We start from the raw sequence: 23,804 nt of genomic DNA, 5'->3' as shown, positions 1-23,804 counted from the left end.
TGTTTTTTTTTTATTCAGCTGTCCATTCTACTTGGCTGTGTATAAGTGGCTTCATCTCAGCATCTTGTTCTTCTCTATATCCCTCTGTTAAATGCCAGTCTACTATTGAGAGGTGTGAGCTTAGTTACTCTTCAAGAATAACTGTTTCAACTGCTGTTCCACTGCACATCAGAAGTCATCAGTCCACTACCTGTTCAGCTGCCTTTGAAGAAAAGGGCACGGTACCTTTTCCAGATTGCAAAGGCCACTTCAGGGATGGTGCCATATTGTCCTGGCCTCAGAAGATGCTTTTGTTAAAGCCACAACCGCACTTGTTTTGGCAAGAATTGGTAGTCCTTTGTTTCATGTCTTGTCTGTCCGTTTTGTCCTGTTTGTCAGCAGTTGATTCGAGGATACTTTGTTGTTCATTGGCTAACTTTTGCCACAATGAAAGTTAACTCCATATGCAATTTCTTCAATTCTCATAGTCATAACAAAAAAGAACAATTTTCTAAGCTATTAAAACATTTTAAATGCCATTTTCTATAGATCTCTGAAGAGTTTGAAGATGACCTGTTTGTCTAAAGTATATCTGCTCAATCTTGAAAACACACTTAATATTTCTACAAGTTCAATTGTAATATCTAACTACTAACTTTCATTTCTTTTTATCCTAATAGTTGGTAATAATAACATTCAAGGATCAGCAAATTGCATTATATTGTTAAAGTACAATATCTTGAACAAGATTAGAAATATATGTATGGCATTTTCTAACAATATCAATCTCAATATATATATATATATATATATAATTTGTATACAATATTAAAAAAATCCAATCCAATGTAAAGTATTTAAAACTAGTAATTGTCTTTTTTTAAAAAAACAAGAATCTTTAATCTCCTTTGCTTTTTCTAACCCTTAACAACAACTTGTAGCCAACCCTCCTAAACAATGAAAATTATCCCAGACCCATAACCCATTAAGAGACCAAAAAAACCACCCGCCCCACACCACCTCTTTGGGAATGCGGGTGTCATATTCTTAAAATTGCTTCTTGCTGGATGTGGGCAAAGCTATCTTTATTCTGAAAAGAAAAATTTTGGGTTAATTGTCAAATTATAGAAAAGGTAGCTATATCCTTTGTTGTCCAGTTTGAGCATAACGCCAAAGTTCGGGGCTTATCTAAAGTCCTTATTCAAGTAATCTTTGAAACTGGATCATCTCGGCTAACCATCTCAAAATTGCTCTGAGCACTTTGTAGTCCAAAGTTGATCTGTAGATGATGTTTGTCAGCTTAGTGGTATTGTTATTGTCCATGTGGAATTATTGTCATTGTGGGGCCCCATCTTCTTCCTGGAGATTTCAGTTGATGTTAGGCCTGGCCGTGATTTCCTGCAGAAAACTGAAAAGAGACTCGAACACAAAGACATGTATAGGCAGCTAATCGAAGCCTTTTTTCTAGAATTAGTTAGTACTCTATATGACCATTATTATCTTAACAAAGTTTAAAATGTGTGTGTAAATTTTGATATAAAATCTATACTTTAAGAAAAGTTTAAAGAATCAGAATAGAATCAAAGAATTGAGATTAGTAGTAATAGAATAGTCCCTTAATTAATTTGGTTCTTCTCCTGTCCCATATCAGAAGATGATTCTCTCTTCTGGCATGATACAGGGAGTGTGCATTTTCCTTTTAATTAACAATATGCTTGAGTTTAAAGGAGATAGCCATTCTCCAACTCCAAAGCCAGCTTTAAATTTTAATTGAACTGAGACTACAAGAAGACCAATAGTGTTAAATTTCTTTTTTTTTTTTTTTTGGAGCTGAGGATTGAACCCAGGGCCTTGTGCTTGCTAGGCAAGCACTCTACCACTGAGCTAAATCCCCAGCCTGTATTATATTTCTTTAGAGAAGAGCAGAAACAAACATTTAGGAAGACTTATAAAATTTTATAGATGATATACCAATAGGCCATTTTATTCTTTCTTGGGACCTTTTTTCTAGATAATTTGTCCTTTTTCTTCAAATGTCTCATTTGTCCAGTGTTCTTCAGATTCCTTAGCCTTCATTCTCCTAAAAGACAAAAACAAAAACCTTTCCCCAAGCCTATCTAGTTCTTCTTGCTATCTAGTTCTTATATCTTAAAGTAACCTATTTCTATTAATCTTTAAGTTGCCACGTGGCTTGTGACTTACTGGTACCTTACATCTTGCTTTTCATGGTGGTGGTGGTTGGCAACGTCTCCTGACTCAGCCTTCCACCTCCCAGAATTCTCTCTCTCCTTATCCTGCCTACCCTATACTTCCTGCCTGGCTACTGGCCAATCAGCGTTTTATTTATCAGGCAATCAGAGCAACATATTTGCAGCATCCCCAGCACTCCCCCCCCCCCTTTATTTCAAAAGGGAAGCTTTTAACTTTAACATAGTAAAATTACATAAAACAATTATCAAGCAAGAATTATAGTTAACACATTCTAGGACTGGAGGTGTGTGTAGGTCAGTGGCAGAGGGTTTCGTAGCATACCTGAAGTACTTGGGGCTGTTGTTCATCAGGAATGTATAAAAGTCCTTGTGATTCTCTAAATCATCTCTAGTAACGATTGTGTCATTTGTGTCAACATTTGTGGTTTCCAGGCAGTATTAAACCTGAAAAGGGCAGATGTACTAAAGTGTCAAACAGATCTTTGTATGTGATGGAGTCCGTTTCACACTGCATTTTGGGTCTCACGAAGAACAGATGAAACCCAGAGATGCAGTGCTTCTGTGTGTGCCTTAGTTGCACAAATATTCTCTTGAGTTGGATAAGTGACCTCATGCCAACTAGCCCTTCTGTGAAGAGCTTACCATCTCACAGGGACTGTATTTGTTTGACAAACACTTCGCTAGCTTGTAAATGCAAATCTGCCCCTCCCCCAACCCAGGGTGCTTTTGGGGCAAAGATGGATCCTCTTGGTCCTACAAGGCCAGTGAGCATGCTGTACTTGTTTCTTGAAATCCCCAGAGACCACCAAGGAGCCGGTTTCTGATGCAAGCACATAAGGGTCCTTTTATTGTCAGATTCGAACCTGGGCCACAGCACAGCAGATGGAGGGAAATGAGGCAGCAGTGGCAAGCCCAGGGGTAGAGAATTTTTACATGGAAAAACTACAAGCTGGGAATTACATGCTTTGGCAATTTGGGATTGAGTAGAAGGAATATGGGGCAAGGTGATTTTTTTTTTTAAACTATTGGTCTAGACTTTGGGTGTGAAACCACATTTGAAACCATTGGGTTAGAAGTTTTCTGGGGAACCACAACTTGCTGAGCAGGATTATCTGAGCTGCTCACCAGGATTATCTAGATATCTTCAAGGGCCATAAACCACAAACAGAATGTCTGCAGGAGCATACTGCTATGTATCCTTTAGAGTTGTCATTGCACGTTCCTGGAGGTCCTTCCTGGAACTGAGTATAGCAGGTGGTCTGAGATGGTGGCCTTTCCCTAAGATGGAGTCTGTATTGCCTTCACAAGTAGCATTGTAATTAGGAGCTTGGGGTGTTGAGTTGAGTTCAGAACATTTTTAGTAAGACCTAGATTGTAAATGACAGATGGTCTTATACGCCAGGATAGCTAGTCTTTACTAAAGAAACTTACTTCCTCACAGTTTCCTTTTTATTAATATTGATGCAAAGAAAAACATATAATTACAAAATTATAAGAGAAAACTGGAATGTAACTTGCTGTGGCTTCTTTGAAACAAAGTGTTGCTTTTATGTAGCATTGTTATTTCTTCCACTGTGTGTTGCCCCAGGAAACTATGCATGTTAGCATCCATAATTGACATTGACATTCAGCAAACCAGAAGATGCCTAGAGGTATGTGGCTCTTCTGGGGCAATGTGAACTCTTAATGTCAAGTCCTTTGTATTTTTTTCTCACTTTTCTTCTTTGCTACTAAATGGGGAAATAACTACTTCGATATTCTGGAAAATTTTTAATTAAAGACCTTAGAAATCTATTGTTTAATTGTTATCAAAATTGCCTTTAATCTCAGCACTCGGGAGGCAGAGGCAGGTGAATCTCTGTGAGTTCAAGGCCAGCCTGGTCTACAAAATGAGTTTCAGGACAGGCTCCAAAGCTACACAGAGAAATCCTGTCTCAAAAAAACAAAAATCAAAACACAACAAAACATTTATCGGAATTATAATAAGAGCTTTTCTAAATTGTTTTTGTGTGAGATAGAACACATATGGCATTGAATGTTCTCTGTATTCTTAAATTTTGTTTTTGTAACTTAAATTTTAGTAGAGTTTTTGAGTCATTAGATGGTAAGAACAGAAATGAAAATCATTATTTAGTCTAATTGTGCTGATATTTTCAATGGTGTATAGTTGACATATAAACATCCTAAGCTATTCTGTGTATTTTATGGCCATAAACTGTTAGTATAATGCAAGAGCAATTTTCCATGGGAAGGAATTGTTTTAAATTTCTCTATTCTTTTCTCTATTCTTACAGGAAGGAGCTTGAAACCTTCAAAGGTAATTCTGTGTTTAATTCTTCACTTATGGTAGTTGAGGGTTGATCCTGCCAGATGGTCTAGCTTGGTGATAAGGAAAAGAACTAATTCCCTTTCTTTTAAGCAAGAGTTTATGTTACAAAGCAGAAGTTGAGCTGGGCAATAGTTGGGCACGCCTTTAATCCCAGCACTCAGGAGGCAGAGGCAGGTGAATCTCTGTGAATTTGAGGCCAGCCTGATCGACAGAGCAAGATCTAGGACAGCTAGGGATACTTGTCACAAAAAAAGCAGAAGTTGGCATAATACTATCTATGTAAGGTTTTTTTGGTTTTTTGTTTGTTTGTTTGGTTGGTTGGTTTTTTTTATTCACAAGTTTGAAATCCTGGTTTACCTGGAGCACAGGTACCACGTGAGGCTCTGTGCTAAGTAGTGTAAGAAGGTGGAGTGCTAACTCTGAGCTATTGAGGCTTAGAGTTTCAGAAACTGGTTTCTGCTGTTCAGAGTGCATCTAGGTCACAAGAAGAAGAGATGGGAAGGAAGCTCAGGATATGCCTAATAGTCTCATGAACTTCCCAGAAGTCTGCCTTGTCAGAGCTGGTCCTGTTCTCGGACTGTTCTGTGACTTTGATTAGTCTTCTGACTTTGGGCTTGGTTCCTCCATCTGCAAAATTAAAGATTTTGATGAAACATATTCTGAGATTCTGAAGAGCAAAACAGTGTTACTTTCTATTTTAAAGGGGCTTTTGAAGGGGGACACAGAGGGTCATTCTTGGCCATGTTGCCCTACACTTGGTCATATTAGTTACTTTCTTGTTCCTGTGTTGAAGCACCATGACTAAGGTACTTTATAGAATGGAGAGATTATTTGTTTCCAGAGCGAGAGTACATAATGGCAGAGGAGTCTGGAACAGGAAGCTGAGAGGTCACATTTTTTTTAATTAGGCTGAGGTTATAAGTCATTTAGTTTTCTTTCTTTTTTTTTTAAAGATTATTATTTATTATGTATACAATGTTCTGTCTGAATTTATGTCTGCATGCCAGAAGAGGACACCATCTCATTGTAGATGGTTATGAGAAACCATGTGGTTGCTGGGAATTGAACTCAGGACCTCTGGAAGAAGAGCTAGTGCTTAACCTCTGAACCATCTCTCCAGCCCAAGAGGTCACATTTTTATCATAGACATGTGGGTTGATGTTAGAAACTCTCAAGGCCTGCTCTTAGTGATGTACTTCCTTCAACAAGGCTGTATCTCCCCAAACCTTCACGGCCATTGTCACCAACTGGGAACTAAGTTGTTCAAATGCCTGAAGCCATGGAAGACATTCCTGAGCAAAGCACCACCCTGGTCATGTAGAAACCACAGACATCCTTCCAGGATGGCCTCTTTCAGTTGATCTTCACTAATTCTAGAAACTGCTATTCCTAGAGACTCTTACCAAGCGAAAGGAAAGGTAAATTACTGGTCTACTCTCTGTGGTCTGTTGCGTGCTTGTTATTCCCCTTGTAAGTTTGCCTTGCCTTTAGGTTTACTGAATGAGTTAAGTTTTCCAGTATGTTTATGGTTAGTATTGCCTGTGTGTCTTACCTGTTAGGATGTTTCAGAAAAATGATTGTTCTTTCAGACAAAGGTCATAAAGGCATATTCCTCCTGTGGCTGCACTGAATAGACTCTTTTGTCTAAGTTTCTGTCCCACTCACTCCCATGACCAAGCTCATAGACAGTTGTGAAAGGTAACGGTACGTGACCATGTGATAGCATGTATTGTCATGCTCTCATTGTTCTTGTTTAAGTGGGGTCCCGATTTATGGGTATTGTTTTTCACCGGTTGTTGGAACTAAGATTTGAAGTCTTCATAAAATGGTACTTTGCCTCTTGTTTGGCATTTCTTATGTAACATTAAGAGCTGGGGAAGCCCAATGAAGTTGATAGAGAAGACAAGTAGGGCACACGTTACATAAAGTGTCGGCTTCACTTGTATCTCCCCGGAGCTTCTGTTTAGTGTGTCCTTCTGAGACCAGCTCCCTGCCAAAGGTTAGCTAGTACTGCATATTGCTTGGTGGCATGATTCAAGTTAGGTGCAAATATCTTGTTTATACACACGTTAATTTTGTACAACGTATACATTTCACCAGATCCATCTGCAGAGCAAGTATTAAACAGTAGCGAAAGGACAGAATTTTTTTCAGATCTGGAGTCTGTTACTAAGGACTAAACAAAGGGCCTCATGCATGGTAGAAAGGTGCTCTCCTTCTGAGCTCCACCCTGTCCCCTTTTAATTTTTTTATTATTTTTTTAAATGGTTTAGACAGTTTCACTAAATTAGGTAGGCTGCCTCAAAATTTATGTGCCTTCTGTCTCAGAAGCTGGAATGATAGGCATATGCCACCCTGTCCAGTTAAAAATAGATTTCATTTAATTTTATGGATGATAGTGTCTTACTATTTATTGTTATGCCCAGATCCCAGAGACTCCCCAAAAGAGTACCATGGAGACCAAATCCCATATGTAAAAGCAAAGAGCCCTAATTTTCAAGCTCAGAGCTTGGGCTCTCTGTCCAACGCAGTAGAGAGCCTGGAGCCCAGGAAGGGTAAGGTTTTTATCACAGCAGAGGTTGGGGTGAGGGGATTTCCAGGGTTCAGGACCCTGATTGGCTGACATTTGTCAAGGGGTATAGGAAATGTTTGGAATGTCAGGTATTTCCTTTTAGATGCAGGCCTCCCTGGGTGGGGTCAGTTTATGACTTTTCCTGGGTCCAGGCATTGCCTGCCAGAAGCTGTGTCTGGGCTTCTAAGCCTGTCATGGCAGCTGTGGTCAAGTTGTTTTGCTCCTACCTACCCACCCACACACATTATGTGCATATTGGCTGGCCTAGAACTTGCTGAGTAGACCAGGCTGGCTATGAATTCACAGAGATACATCTACCTCTACCTCCTCAATGCTGGAATTAAAGGCATTTGCTAGCATACCTGTCCTTCAAAGGATCAGACTCAGGTGTTTAGGCCTATTTTATTTTATATGAAAGAATATTTTACCAGCATGGACGTATGTGCATCATGTGTGTACAGTACTCTCAGAGGTCAGAGGAGAAGGTATTGGGTCCTCTGGAACTGGAGATACAGAAGGTTGTGTGAGCTGCCATGTGGCTAATAAACTCAGGTCCTCTGTAAGAGCAACAAGTACTCTGAACTGCCAAGCCATCCCTTCAGCCCCTAATTTTAAAAGTAGGTTTGTTATGCCCAGATCTCAGGGACCTCCAAAAGACTACCACAGAGACCGAATCCCGCATGTAAAAGCAAACCGCCTTCATTTCCAGCTCCAGAGCTTGGTCCCTCTGTCTGTCTGACACAGCAGTGAGAGCAGAGGGCCCTGAGCTCAAGTGGGGCAGAGTTTTCATCATAGCAGAGGTGGGGGTGAGGGGATTTCTAGGGTCCAGGACCCTGATTGGCTGACACTTGTCTAGGGGTATCTGTAAAACAAAAACAGGTGTGTGCTAGACTCAAGGACATCTGGCCACCTTATCTAATGGTTGGAATGTTTGGGATGTCAGGTCCTTCCTCACCCCTGGGTGTTATCAGCTTAAGGCTTTTCCTGGATCTGAGTCTTGCCTGCTAGTAAGCCTGTTACAGAAGCTGTGTCTAGACCCCTAAGTCTGTCATGGCTGCTGTGTGGTCAAGATATTTTGGGGCCTCTTCACAGGTTATTATCCCATATATGAATTTTTAAAATTACTCTTAAGTCACTGGAAAGGAACAGAAATTTAGGGTTGGATATTCCTGTCTCACTGTTCAATTCTTGACTTAACATGATTTTAATATATTACATTTGCCTTTTAACCTTCAGCTTAAGTACTTTGGCAAAGCAACCACTAGTCTTTTTCACTGGAAAACATACCACCTAATACCCATAGCTTGTTGAATACTTAGAGGAGGCCATTGGCCACTCTCCCAGATACCTATTTCCATAAGTAGAACTGAATACTTAGACAGGAAAAGTGTCAGCTCACAAAACCACCTCTGCTATATATGTACTACATGCTCAAATACTAGATAAAAACAGAACCTCACTGTTAAGGACAATTGTAAAAAATTAGGATTGCAACCCTTTGGAAAACTTAACATAGTTAATGAGCTTTTCAATTTTGGCATAAATAATATATTCAAAAATTAGAAAAGATTTTGGGAAAGGGGTTCTGTTGTGTCATACATGTATATTTCTGCTGTGATTTTTAAAATAAGACTGAAATTTTCATCCAGTGCAGTGTGGGTAGCTTACTCAAGAATTTTTTAGTCAGACTATGCTTAATGAGTATATGATTAAAACTGTAATTATGTTTTAAATTAAAATATTTGCATATATATTTTAATAGATTTCTTTATTAACTTCTTTTTAAAAAATTAAATGACTAAAGTGTATCCAATTTTATAAGATATTCATTGTAATCTACTACTTAATATAAAACCTATCTGTGTCAAAAATGTGGTCAATAAGTTGAGAACATGCCATGATTTAGGAGTTGTCATTCCAGTAAATGGTTATCATCAGGAAAGTTGTGTGGAATGAGGCAGCCTGTTAGATGACTTTTGAGGCTTTGCCTGGGAAAACACTGGAACAGATTGTACCAGAGAAACGGGAGGCAGCGTGCAGCAGCTTAAGGACCAAGAGACTCAGAAGGGGAAAGAAGTGGTAATGTTGGCGGTAGCTTTACATAAAATGGAGAGATTGGGACAGCCCCACATTACTAACAATGGATAAGGAGGAAACTGGCGATGTGGAAGATCTGTTTGTGGAGGGAGAATCTAGATTGCAGATCAAAGGGAATAAAGAAGTAATGGTTCATAAATGGAAAGAATTGAAAATGCAGCTTGAGTTAGGATCAGGGAAGCCAAGGTAGGAGGCGAGATCAAGATATGAAAGGAATGGATTAGGGTAATAAAGAACATGACAAGAATGATATCTAGATAAGTCATCTTTGGAAAGCATCTAGGGGCATCTCTTTCCCTAGGTCTTACAGAAGGAAACAATAGCTGGCATGGGATGGGGAGAAGTTCAGGGGAGAAGTCATTTAGGAGAGATACACATAAAGAAAAATAGTCTGAATTGTCTGGGCCAGGCTTAGCAAATAGAATAAAAAACAAATGTGTTTTGCTTAGTGGGAAGTTGAAATAAAAAGAGCACATATATTGTTTTATCTGCACGGCCTAGTTTTCTCAGGTGACAGTGTAAGTATGGATGAAACTTGGTTATGAAGTTTAGAGTGAATATAGGAGGCCTGGCCAGACCGTTGGATCTAATAAGTGGTGTGGAGGCGCAATGTTACCTTGCAAGAAAAGCCACAAGACATGACAAAACTCATTATCAGAGCAGTTTTATTAGAAGGGAGAGGAGAGGGACGGAAGATAGTGTGACCAGGCCTGTGGAAGACAAGTACAGAGAGAGAGAGTGGGAAGGAGAAGGAAGAAGAAGAGTGGGGAGGCTTTTGTGATCTTATGGATTCCCCTGCACAGTCTCATATGAGCTACACCACGCATGCACAGATTGAGTGACCGTGCTACGCGCATTGTGCAATGATGCAGACCCCTAGTTTGGCTACTGAACTGCATATGTGCAGTCATATAGCTGGAGGAGTGGCCGGAATCCTAACACAGACCAGCAAAATAAGCATGTAAGAAAATGTGGGGTAGGTGCCATAAAGGGAAAGAAATTTGTGGTCAAAATAGGTCTTGTTTCACTTTGAGATCTTAGAGAAATTCTCGGCATTGACAGTAGCTGAATGTGAGTGAAAATAGAAGTCATCAAGTTGAAGAGATCACTTGTCTTAGTGAGTTTTGTTGCTATGAAGAGACACCATGACCACAGCAGTTTTTATAAAGGAAAGCCTTTGATTGGGGCTTGCCTACAGTTCAACCGACCATTGCCATGGTGGGGAGCATGGTGGTATGCAGGCAGACAGGGTGCTGGAGAAGTAGCTGAGAGTTCTACATCTAGATCTGTAAGCAGCAGCAAGAAGAGAGACTCTGGGCTTGAAATGGGCTTTTTTGAAATCTCAAAACCCACCCCCAGTGTCATACTTCCTTCCACAAGTCCATACCTCCTAATCCTTTCAAATAATGCCACTCCCTGGTGACCAAACATTCAAACCTATGAGCCCATGGGGCACTGGAGACTTGCTTTGGTAGAAGTTGGGGTGGGGGGGGATTCAGGTCTCAAAAAGTATGTGTGGAGTCGGAGGGGGTGAGGGGAGACATGATCTGAGGATAAATCAGGATGGCTGCCAGTAGCATTTATTTGAAAAAAGAATGCACCTTTGATACTCTGTAGTTGCACATAGGGTTAAACTGGAGAAAAGGAGCATGTGAGCTGGGTTGTGGCTTGTGATCAGGGTTTAAGAATCTAGCCCTGACCTTGACAGTGGGTACCAGTCATATTTTAATGAAGGGCTACAAGTTCTTCTTGCTAGAGATAAGAAGAATGACTGCTTTGCAAGCAGGAACTTTCCTCAAAATGGGGGAGGGGGCATCCTCAGGGAATAGAGACCCTTATCCAAATGACTGACCCTGGGAAAATGACTTCTGAGGACCAGACACTATACTACAATGTCTTCTTAGTCTTACTATATGAGCCTGTTCCTCTCATAACAAAAGGGAAGGTCCTGATGTCTTACTCTTTTCCCATTATACTGTACCATTCTGATTTCTCTGTATTTATGAACTGAACTCTTGCCCTTACTGGATCTGATTTGTAGGTAGTTCATCCTTGTGATCAAGTGGGCCTTAACATTCCTGTTCTTGGTATAATTAGGAGGGCACATTGGAATTCCTGGCTCTGTGGTTGTTTTTTGTTTGTTTGTTTGTTTTTCGAGACAGAGTTTCTCTGTGTAGCTTTGTGCCTGTCCTGGAACTCACTTGGTAGCCCAGGCTGGCCTTGAACTCACAGAGATCCGCCTGCCTCTGCCTCCCAAGTGCTGGGACTAAAGGCGTGCCCACCACCGCCTGGCTGGCAGGAAGTTTTTTCTAAAGAAGTATTTTGTTTGGAGAGGCTACCATTGTACACATTTTCATCCTTTAGCAACGCCCAAACAAAGTTTCCCAAAGGGAAAGGCATTAATAGTGAGAACCATTAAAAATGAAAGTAAAACGGTGCGGAGAAGTGCGGTCTGCAGTGTCGAAATGCTGGACCTTTGTGAAGGAGCAGTGGTCCCCATGCAGTCCGTGCTAGGGGGCTGTTCTCATTCAAACCACCACATCACCTGCTGGAGGCTTCAGAAATGTTAGACTTCTCACTTGTTGGTGACTCTGACGCGTAGCTTGGGCATATACTGGCACACTCTGTATGTTTCAAATCAAATTAATGATAGTACATGTTCAGCTTGGCATAGCAGTTGATGGTTCAGTTTAGTTGTGCCAACATCTGAGACAAACCTGTTTTAGCTGCCATTTGGTAATATTAGTTCACAAAGACTCAGGTTAGATGACATAACCACCCTCTGTCCTAATGGAGCTAACAAACTCTGCCAGAGCTTATAGGATATGATAATTAAAATATCCCCTGGTAGTGGGTAACTCCATTGATGCAGTAAGCCAAATCCAGCTGAATTAATAAAACCAGGTTTAATTTGGGCAAAGCATCCCTGGGTGGTCTCAGGAAAGGGGAAACCATGAGACTGCTACCAAGGAGGGGGCCTTAAATGCCCTTGGGGGAAGAGCCATGCTTGCCAGGCTTTCTTTGGGTGGTGTCTGGAATGGGAAGAGTGGGGCTGAGCTCCCAGCTGAACATCTGGGTGGGGCTTGGGATGTGTCACCTATTTGGAGACTCCCAACAGGATATAAAGGCAAACATAATTCTAATATTATTTAGGAAGAATGGGGATAAACACACTAAAAGGGGGTAATCAACTCGAGATAGGCAGTGTTACTCAGTCTGAATGATAAGTACCTGCAGGGCTTAAAGACTATAAGGACACTTCAGACAGAAGAAAGAACACTTGCAAGAATACAGATTTTTTTTTTTCAAAAATTGAAACTACAGTTTTAATTTCTTGTTCATTGAAAGAACTACAAAAAATTTGTCATCACTGAAGCATATGATGTGTGGGATGAAGTGAGGGGTAGAGCTGGACACTTGGGGAGCAAGTGATACATGCACAGGCTTGTATGTCATGCACGGGGGTGGGGGGGTGGGGGTGGGTGTACCAGGAATCTTAAAAGTTCTTATTAATGAAACCAAACCCGAGGCCAGCTATTGGGGTGATTGCTGGAAGATCAGAGAAGCAGAACAAGCCACAGCTATCTCACCTCACCAGTTCCTCAGGTGATCCTGTTTCCTCAGGCTGGAAGCTTCTGAGTCCTCCTCCACATGAATCTCAGCTGAACTGTGTTGCTCCAAAGCTTAACTAACTACATGCTTTTTCCTTTAGTTCCTGGCCCTCACGCCTTATATACCTTTCTCTTTCTGTCCCCACTCCCTGGGGTTAAAGGTTGGGTTTCTGGGATTAAAGGTGTGGATCACCATGCTTAGCTGTTTCTAAAATGGCCTTGAACACACAGAGATCCACCTGGCTCTGCCTCCCAAGTGCTGGGATTAAAGGTGTGTACCACCACTGCCCAACTTCTGTTATGGCTTACTCTTCCCATTTTCTAGCCACCATTTCTGGCTCTGTTCTAGTGGCTGTCTGTTCTCTGACCCCAGATATGTTTATTTCGGGGAACACACAATATTTCAGGGAACACAATACCCACCACATTTCCCCTGTTTTTGTCTAAAATTTAAAAAAAAGGTTATAACTAATACAAGAAAAATCATATCTAATAAGTATATACAATATACACAGTCAAGATTACATTAATGATGTCTAGTCCATTAACATTTGACAGATTCAGGTGAAAAACTCCATTATCTATAATAATGTCCAGTCCAGTAACATTTGATAAAACTCAGACAAAAATTTTTCATTACTTATCCCATCTTTTCTTTTCATAATAGATTCAATAGTCTACCTTTTGTCATTTTTATATCTTCTCCTTTTTAGAGTAGATTCAGTGATCTACCCATTTATCCTATTATTTGTCTTTTTTCTCAGGGTAGATTCAGTGATCTACCTCATATCTATTTTCTCTTTTTCCTTTTCTTTTTTAAACAAAACCTCTGAATCTAATCTTCATGTTCAGCTTTTTTCCTGACCATTAACAATTAACAACTTGTAACCAATCATCATAAACAATGACAATATCCAAAACTCATTAAATGACCAAAAACTTCCCATCCCACCTTTTTGGGATGTGGCATTGTTTTCTTAAAATTACTTCCATCTTTAGGGGATCCTGAAAAGAAAATTTTTGGGTTAATTGTCAAGTCCTGTATCATTTGATAAAACTCAGACAAAAATTTTTCATTACTTATCCTATCTTTTCTTTTAATAGATTCAATAGTCTACCTTTTGTCATTTTTATATCTTCCCCTTTGGCTTTCTGTGGAAACAAAAGCAGAGACTCTTTTCCAAAGCAACATATCCTTATATCCAAATTTTGAAGTCAAGGTACCTTTAAAATTTACATGTTTGTTTAACTCAACAGCTTTTATGATCAAATCTTTTTCTGCAGTTAAAAATCCCAAAGACAACATAAACCAGATTCTCTGTGTAATATCCATCTTTGTAAGACTGAACCGCCACTGTGGCTGCTGGCTCCGCCCACCTCAGCTTCCCAAAATGGCGGTGGTACAGTTTACCGCCAGCTCTGGGTCTGGAGTCATGTGTACCATCAACTATCAGAAGCAGTTCTATCAAAGCAGCGCATAGCCTAGAAATCTTTTTTTTTTTTTAAACTAGCAAAGGCTAAATCCACCATGCAGCAGAGTAAAGTGTCGCTTGTAGACACTCCTCATTCCTGCCACACAAAAGGGCTAGGCAAAAGGTGCTTGTTTAAAAAAAAAGAAAAGAAAAGAAAAGAAAAAGACAATTACTAGTTTTAAATACTTTACATTCAATTGGATTGTTTTATATTGTATACAAATTATTATTATTGAGATTGAGATTGTTAGAATATACCATACACGTATTTCTAATCTTGTTCGAGATATTGTATTTATACCACTCATTTAACAATGTAATGCAATTTGCTAATCCTTGAATGTTAGTATTACCAACTATTAGGATATATAGAAATGAAAATTAGTGGTTAGACATTACAATTGAACTTGTAGTCATATTAGGTGTGTTTTCAAGATCAAACATATATTTTAGATAGACAGGTCATCTTCAAACCCTTCAGAGATCTACAGAATATGGCATTTAAAATGTTTTAATAACTTAAGAATTTTTCTTTTTTGCTATGACTATGAGACATGACGGCTCCTGACAGTACCAATCTACTTCAGAGAAAATATGGGCATTGAAGAAACTGCATATGGAGCTAACTTTCATTGTGGCAAAAGTTAGCCACTGGACAACAAAGTATCCTCGAATCAACTGCTGACAAACAGGACAGACAGGACATGAAACCAAGGACTACCAATTCTTGCCACACTGCAGGTCAGACGCACACACCAGGAACTCTCCATAGTAGCTCAAACCGGCAGGCTGCCACTAACTTGAGAGAGACAACTAGGAAGCTGTTTTTAGCTCCGTTTTAGAATCTTTTTTGTCAGGTATTAGGTGGAAACTCTTGCCCCACGTTGGGCGCCAAATGCCAAATGTAGATGTATTCAGCTTGTTAAATAAGAAACACAGAACCGATTGCAGAGTTAAAAACCACGAGGTCAGAGCAAGAGTGGAAAAACCTTACCCTTCACTGCTTCTGCGGTTCTTCCTCTCCGCAAGAGACCTACTTCTGTGCGTCCTGTCTATTTAAAGACTTTCTGTTCTGTTTTCTCATTGGTTGTAAACCCAGCCACATGACCTCCTTGTCACTGCCTGTTTGTACAGACCTCCAGGTCTTCTATGGTTGGTATTGAGATTAAAGGCGTGTGTCTGCCATGCTGGCGGTGTCCTTGAACACACAGAGATCTGCCTAGCTCTGCCTCCCAAGTGCTGGGATTAAAGGCATGCCCCACTACTGCTCGGCTTCTGCTCTGGCTTGCTCTGACCCCAAGGCAACTTTATTGACATACAAATAAAATCACATTTCAATACAAATAAAATATCACTATAGGTGGGGGTTAGACTTTTCCTTTGGACCAGTGGTCTCCACAAATGGATGTGTGTACAAAACATTGAGCACAGGGAAGATGACTAGAATTCCTCCTTTTTTTTTTTTTTTTCCATGTATGTGCATGCATGTGTGTAATTTGTCTCATTTTTTCCTCTCATCCTGTCAGCCTTTTAAATGTTGGTTTTGTGTGTTGTTTGTTTTTGAGGCAGTTTTTCATGTAATTGAGGCTGGCCTGGAGCTATGTAGCTTTGGATGACATTGAGCTCTTGATCCCCTTGCCTCCCTTCTGAGTGCTGGGATTACAGGTGTTCACACCATGCCAGGTTTCTGTGCTGCTGAAGATCCAACCCAGGGCTTTGTGCATTGTAGGCAAGTACTCTACAAACTGAGCCACAGTCTAAACGCCAATCTGTGTATTTGTAAATTTAAGTATAGGAATTCATTTATATAGTTTATAAGTAATCATATGTGAAAGGTTTATGTTGAAGATTTTTGTTTCTTAGGAGAGTGCATGCTCAAGAGAACATAGAGGTTCATTTGAAAGAGGCAAGTTAGAGAGTTGGAGAACCCAAGGAGTTCCAGTTAGAATCACAGGATCAGATCTGCTTTATATTTTCTGGGGTCTCTCAGGAGGGTAGAGTGGAGGGTATCAGGTCCAAGATGAGAGAGATTAATTGAGTTGCATATACTGGCATGTGCCTGTGATCCCATCTCCTTCAGAGACTGTGGGAGCCCATGAGAAGAGACTGGTCTGGGCAATGGAGCAAGAGCTGGTCTCACAAAGGAGAAAAGGGGAAGGAGAGAGAAGACATAGGTGGAGAGATGGAAAGCTCTTTAAAAGCCTTGAATTGGAATGGAGAGATGCCTCCATAGTTAGAAGAGCATGCACTACTCTTATAGAGGACTTGAGTTAGATTCCCAGCACCACATTTGACAGGGATCTGAAGCCCCTGGTCTCTGCAGCCATCTGCATGCATGCACACAAACACACAATTAAAACAAAGGCTAAGTGAGAAAGTGGGAGAGAGGGTTAGGTTAAAGGCAGATTCCTTTTTTATTTTTTAAAGAAAATATATTTGCTCAGAAAGGGGAAAGATGCTGAGGAACTAATAGAGTAAGTGGCTGTCTGAAGGGCAGCAGCAGACAGCAGTCTTGAAGCAGGCACTGCTGTTGACTCCGGTAACTGCCAGCAGTGTGCTGGTTAAGGACTGAATGTACTTTCCAATCCACTGGTTAGTGCTACTGAATTTCAGGGAACCTTTACTAATGCTACATTTAAATGAGGTGGGGGAAATTTCAAGATGCCTATGTGTTATAAAGCAAGCATATCCTTTATTTTTATTTTCCCACTTTTAGACATTAACGTTCCTTGAGCTTTTTAGAGTGTTTCTAATGCATCTTTGATTTGCCTAGATGACAAATTCAGAAAGATTTAGTATATTTCCAGTCCCCCCCCCCCCATTTTTAGGATCATTTGGTATGGTCCCAGATCAGTGCATACATCTTTGTATACCAGAGCCCACGAGAGCTTGCATTTTGCTTTATAGAGGCAGTAGATTCTGGCGTATGTCTGGTTAAGCCATCAGAAACATTGGGAAACGAACAGGCTCAATACATTTTCTTTGAAAGAAAAAAACTGAAAACAAAAAACGGGTTTTGGCTGCAGCCTCTCTCCCTTTGTTCTACATCTCAGAAGATGCACGTGAGGGGAGCTGCCTGGTAACTGGAGGCTCCTCTTGACCAGCACTGTTTCGGCTTCTTTGTCCAGTTCTAAACATGTCATCTCCAGGACCCAAGGAAGACAGTCAGAGGAGTCCCTGTAGGTGGAACTTTATTTCATGTTTTTCTTTAGGTGCTTTTATTTAAAATTTTATTTAAAATTGCATGATGAAGTATTATTAAAAAGCTGAAATTAAGTTTAACATGATTTGAACCTGTAAGTACTATATTTTTGTGAGAGCTTTATTTTCTGTGTATTATTAATAAGTAATTACTGTTAAATTAATTCCAAGAATAAATAATTTTTGCATGGTGATCTAGGACATTTGCATATGTAATATACATCTTCTCATCCATCAGGTGAAATTTCCCAAACAGATGTTTTCATGAAGCAGCATTTATAGTAAAAGCTAAAATGCCAATACATTTTTTACGATTCTGCATCCTTGCTGCTAAGGTGTTCATTTTTCAAGCAGAAAGTAGCACAGTGAAGTATATGACTATATCTGGGGACAGGATAAAGTTAAAGTTCACCCTGGGATACTCTGTGGGTTCATCTAAGATGACTGACTCTAAGATGGGTTTTTAAAATGTCTTAATGGTGTTGGAGATTTAGCTCAGTGGTAGAGCGCTTGCCTAGCAAGCGCAAGGCCCTGGGTTCGATCCTCAGCTCCACATACAAAAAAAAAAAAGGAAAAAAAAATGTCTTAATGAAGCTGGGCGTGGTGGCACAGGCCTTTAATCCCAGCACTCAGGAGGCAGAGGCAGGTGGATCTCTGTGAGTTTGAAGCCAGCCTGGTCTACAAAGTGAGTTCCAGGACAGCCAGAGCTGTTATACAGAGAAACCCTGTCTCAACAAAACAAAAACAAAATGTCATAATGCTTCATACAGATTTAAAGCATATTATTTTTGTAAGTTTACAGAACTTGGGTGTATTTTTTATCACCCTTTGGCTGAGGATATAGTTTTAAATGTGGCATTTTTTGTATACATATAGAAGCATATAAACCTGTAGAATTTGCTGGAAAAGATAAACCTTAAAAATTAGTTTTGAGTGTTTTTTGTTGAGTAGTGTGATTCTATCCTTAAACGTAACTGATAAATGATTTCTTCTGGTTTCTGCATTTTAAAAGTTCCTGTTAGTCCTTTAAGATAGCATCTGTCGGAATATAGATCATGCCCCGCCAGGTAGAAACCTGAAAGACGTGTGTATGGCCCCCAGTCTTTATCATATCTTTTCTGTTTTTGAGATTGCAAGTTAAAGTCAATTAAAGAATCATTCTTCTTGTCTCATGTCTCTCTGATACTTTAACTTTATTTTTTTTCTTTTTGTGTAGTTTAGAAATTGAACTGAGAGCCTCAGGCATGTAGGCACACACTCTACTATCCCAGTTCCGTGCTTAAATGTATTAGCTGAATTTTTTATAAAAGTGAGGAATTTATGAAATTGAACTCCAATTAGGAATGTACTATATTCTTGCTTATTTTACTTGTGAGGTAGTGAGGAAGAAGCCAGTCAGAGTGGAGACAGGGAGAACGTTAACGTTATTGTTTTGGGGTTTTTTTTTGTTTGTTTGTTTGTTTTTTTTTTCCTGAGACAGGGTTTCTCTGTGTAGCTTTGCGCCTTTCCTGGAACTTGCTTTGGAGACCAGGCTGGCCTCGAACTCACAGAGATCTGCCTGCCTCTGCCTCTCGAGTGCTGGGATTAAAGGCGTGAGCCGCCACTGCCTGGCTCGTTATTGTTTTTAAAGCACTTCTAGAGACTGCATAACAGCTGTGCTTCCTCTCCGTCATACTTAGCATTATAGGTTCTAAGAGGAATGGTTTAGAATGGGCATGATTTAAAATTATTAACCTAGGAAATTACTCCTTTCGATTTTAATTTGTTGATGAATTCTGGCAAAGATAATACGTGCTCTTGGTCTCTTGAAAATATATGTCAGTATGTAAGGATATTTGTGTTTTAGAAGCTTGTTTATATATTGTGGTAAAGATGTTTGAAGAAAGCTGTGTCCTGTAATGCATGGAAATTTACATCCTTTTAATTTTGATTCTGGGTAGTTTTTTTTCTCTCTTCCCTTTTTCTGAGGAGGGTGGGGTGGAGATTCAAGACAGGGTTTCTCTGTGTGGCTCTGGCTGTCCTGGAAGTTGCTCTGTAGACCAGGCTGGCTTTGAACTCAGAAATCCACCTGCCTTTGCCTCCCAAGTGCTGGGGTTAATGGCATGTGCCACTGCCCAGCAGAGCAGTTTATTTTTCAAACCCAGCTAAGTCTTTATTCTGATACTTGGCCAGATACCCTGGTGTGGTCTGACCTGTGCTCTCTACGATGGTATTTTGTTTTAGAGAGGATATTGGCACTCCAACAGCTTGTTTATGTATTAAACTACGTAAAAATGGAACTTGACATGAGGATTATGACCCTTAAATGCTATCCTTCAATTTCTTAGAGAGATTATAGACCATTATTGCATCATCAATAATTATAACAATAGATCATTTTAGAAACCAGTTGGTACAAGCTTTTGTTGCATAACACATTTGCTATCATGAAAAAATACAGCAATTCTGTTTCATTACTCTTTTGGTGGAACATAGAATTGCACCTTTCATAAATTCTAGTACCACAGAAAGGATTCTGTGGAAATACTGCCTGTCAAGCTCACCTGTCGAGTGCATGTGATGCTTCGTGGCTTGTCTCGGCTCTTTGGGAGGCTGGTGCTAAGAAGTCACCTGTGGGTTCCTCTAGACCTGCTGGTTATACTTTTGAAGGCAGCTATGAAGTTCCCACTAACTCAGAAGACTACTGGCTGTGATGGCTTTTTAAGTAGAATACAGACCAAGGGAGAAGTGAGGTGACCAGCCGATCTGAGAAAACCCTTGGTCCTGTCCTTCCTATCTGCCTATCCTTGCTCAGGAGTGCCCATTGTGTGCACATGGCCGTATGAAATGCCATTCACTTACATTTGAGGAACCAGTGGTCTTCCTGCAATGGGAGAGATGACTGAAACCACTGGAATATGCTGATACTCACATTTTACCATTTTTCTAAGATTATTTTTATAGAAGACAGCAATATTTATATTAAGAATAGTATGCTATTTATTTAAAAACTGTATTTCTCCTTTTGAGAATGTATTAAATACTATAGCCGTGGATGAGATGGAACTGAAACTCAGAAACTTACTGTGGGAAGGTGATTGGTTTATTTTTAATTGGAAAGAAAAATGTGTTTGCAGTAAGATCACAGTAATTTCAATGGTGTGACTTTATTTAAATGGGGCTGGTGATACATTTCAGGGCAGAACATTGCCTGCCATGTGTGAGGCACTGGGTTTGATCCTCAGCATTGGAAAAAGAAAGGTGGGAGAGAGGTTGGACAATACTTGAATGTATCAGCTTGTCATGCCATCCGAATTTGTTTTCTCATTTAGTAAAGCTAATATATAGCAAGCACATAAAATCAGCAGTGCTCTTTAAAGATGTGTAATACTTTTCTTTCTATTAAAATTGCAGTAAGTTAGTTTGGCCTGGAGGTGTAATTTAGTTAGCATCCCTTAGGCCTGGGGTTCAATCCCCAGCACTGAAGCAAAACAAAGAAAACACATTGTGACGAGTGGAGCCTATTACTTGTTAGGTATTTAAGATGTGCCACTACGTTACAGTCCTTATCTCAGCATCACAACCAGTGCAAGGAGAAAGTTGAGACTAGACAGTTAAATAAATCACCCAGCCAGTGAGCACTGAGGCAGGGGAAAGCCCAGCATGCCTCCCTCATTCTACGACAGTGATCCCTCTGTCTGTCTGTGTTCAGTTTTCCTATGTGTACTACATTTATATTTTGCCTCTTCTCTTCAACCACACAAATGTATGTTTTGCAAGCTTTAGCCGTTAATATGTTATGGAAACTTGATCTTTACTGTATTCTAACAACTTACCTGGTCTTTGTTTGGTTATACCTGGCTATTTTAAAGACAAGAACAATAACCTCTTGTTTTTTATTTATTTTTAAACAAACTGATTTATGGTCCAGAGCTTTGGAAGAATTCCTCTGAATTAAGCGTGTTATGTTGAAGCTCAAAACAGGATTGAAAGAAACATTTGAAGGCCTCCAGATCCTTCCCCGTGCTGTGCCCGAGTCTGACATGAAATATTGGACTGTTCCTAAAATAGTCTTCTGTCGCTCTGATGGTGACGTCTGAGAACAACTTTAAAAGACTCTCAGACAGTGCCGCTCCAATTGTGCTTTGGCGTTGTATTGCAGCAGGGCAGAGTAATGGGGGGTTAAGTAGACATGGGGCGAGGAAGAAGGGGCTCCTCACTCAGAGTCTGCCTGAAGCCTTCTCTTCCTGGGTGGGACTCAAGAATTCTACCACAATTAACAACATTTGCTAGGAAGGTTGCCAGGAGAGACTGACTAGCATCTATCCATCCATCCATCCATCCATCCATCCATCCATTCATCCATCCATCCATCTATCTATCTATCTATCTATCTGTTTGTTTATTTTGAGAGCCAGGGTCTTACATGTACCCTTGACTGTCCTAGAGCTTGCTATGTAGACCAGGTTGACCTCAAACTCAGCTCCACCTGCCTCTGCCTCCAAAGTGCTGATATTAAGCCACCACACCTGGCAATGATTCCTTTGATTGATTGATTGATTGATTGATTGATTGATTGATAGATAGATAGATAGATTTCTAATAAAAATGTTACAATACCAAAGAACAGGCTGGGGAAATAGTTTAGTTGGTAGGGTGCTACGGGGATAAAGTTCACTTGGTAGGGTGCTATGAGAATATAGGTCAGTTGGCAGAGTGCTGTGGGGAAATAGGCCAGTTTGTAGGGTGCTATGGGGATGTAGTTCAGTTGCACAATGTAGGCTAGTATACACAAAGTCCCAGGTTCAGTCATCAGCACTGTGTAAAACCCTGAGCTAGTATACCCCTGTGGGCTCGGTGTTCGGGAGGTAGAGGCAGGAGGATCAAAAGTTAAAGTAATTCTTGGCTACATAATTCAAGGCCAGCCTGAACTATATAAGACCTTGTCTTCAAAAAACAAAGAACAAAAAACAACCATGCACCACGCTTAAGGCCTATGGCCTATTCAGCTCCCAGATATCTGGGTATTTTCACAGTAAGATTAGTGGAGTCTGTATACAGTGAAGACTTCTCTGCGATCTAGGGCTTTACCTATTAGTAGCATTCTTATCCACTGCACTTTAGGAACCATCCAGTGAGCTCATTTAAATACTTTAGCAGTCCTTTAAAGTACAGCTAAAGAACTCAGCAATATCTTATGTATGGGTTTGTAAACGCAGTTAAGTGTGATGCTCTCTTGAGAAGCCCATAGCTGTCTGTAGACATGTTTTAGATTTTCCCTGAGTTCCTCTCTTTCTAACCTGTACAACTTTCTATAGTCAGATCTGTATTGAAATCTCCTAACAGACTCCAGCTCTCAACTCAGCTTTATACTGACTCGTCCTGAAATTCTTCTCCTGGTGCAGTCATGGATTCCTTGGGATTCTGCAGGCAGTAGTGTGGAGCTGTGTTTCCAGCCCTCTGGTAGTACCTAAGGAGAACCCTTCAAACCCTATAACCCAACATCCTGCCCCATGTAAAATTCACCCTTGTGCAATTCTAAAGACTGTTGACAAACTTACGGGCACCTTGCTCTCCGTAGTCCTTCCTGAGGGTCAGTTAATGGTAGCTGGAGAGGCTTTGTCCTTCTTGTCACTCTTGTCTGGACCCACTCTACTGAATACTAACTGAGACAGTCCTGAAGAAGAATTGTGATTGCTGCCAGTTTTGAAACCATCTTTTCTGCTAGATGGCATGTTGTTGTTGCTGTTGTTTTGAAAAAGGATCTCACTGTAATCCAGCCTATCTTGGAACTCATGGCCATCCTCCTGCTTCAGCCACCTAAGTCATGAATTGTGGTCCTCTACCACCACACCCAGCTACATTGTTAATTATGAAGTATCACCTCACATCATTAACACATTAAAAATTGCTTTTATACCACTGGGCATTTTGGAAGTGACCAGTTCAGCTTTATTTCAACTATAATTTACACAGTGCTGAGCATCTTTGTATATACCCAGTGTTTCAGAGCTACAGTCTTCATGATTCTTAGTATGTGTGTTTTTGTTTGTTTGTTTGTTTTGTGTTTCCAGACAGGGTTTCCCTTTGTACCCCTGGCTGTCCTAGAACTCAGTCTGTAGACCAGGCTGGCCTCAAACTCTCAGACACCCACCTGCCTCTGCCTCCAGAGTGTTGGGATTAAAGGCCTGTGCCACCACCACCTAGCATGGTCATTAGCTTTAAAAAAAAGTTAAGTGTTTACATGTGTGAGTTTATGTGTGTGAGTTTGTGCATGTGAGTACAGTGCCCTTGGATAACAGAAGAAGCTGTCAGATCTCCAGAAGCTGGTGTTATAGCCAGTTGTGAATTGCA

The 23,804-nt window shown here is 40.3% G+C and overlaps 1 protein-coding gene across 2 annotated transcripts in view; it reads left to right on the top strand.

Annotated features, from left to right (window-relative positions):
- The window catches only part of Dtnbp1 (dystrobrevin binding protein 1), a 123,542-nt gene that overhangs the window by 59,263 nt on the left and 40,475 nt on the right, over positions 1 to 23,804 (top strand). For both annotated transcript variants that reach the window (XM_036188155.1, XM_036188156.1), the window contains exon 7: positions 4,484 to 4,506. In XM_036188155.1, coding sequence (XP_036044048.1) covers positions 4,484 to 4,506 — 23 coding nt within the window. The remainder of the gene's footprint in view (positions 1 to 4,483; positions 4,507 to 23,804) is intronic.

The sequence above is a fragment of the Onychomys torridus genome, chromosome 5 (genome assembly GCF_903995425.1).
Source record: "Onychomys torridus chromosome 5, mOncTor1.1, whole genome shotgun sequence".
Taxonomy (NCBI): domain Eukaryota; kingdom Metazoa; phylum Chordata; class Mammalia; order Rodentia; family Cricetidae; genus Onychomys; species Onychomys torridus.
The sequence above is the reverse complement of the archived record's forward strand: the minus strand, read 5'-3'. Positions and strand labels throughout refer to the sequence as shown.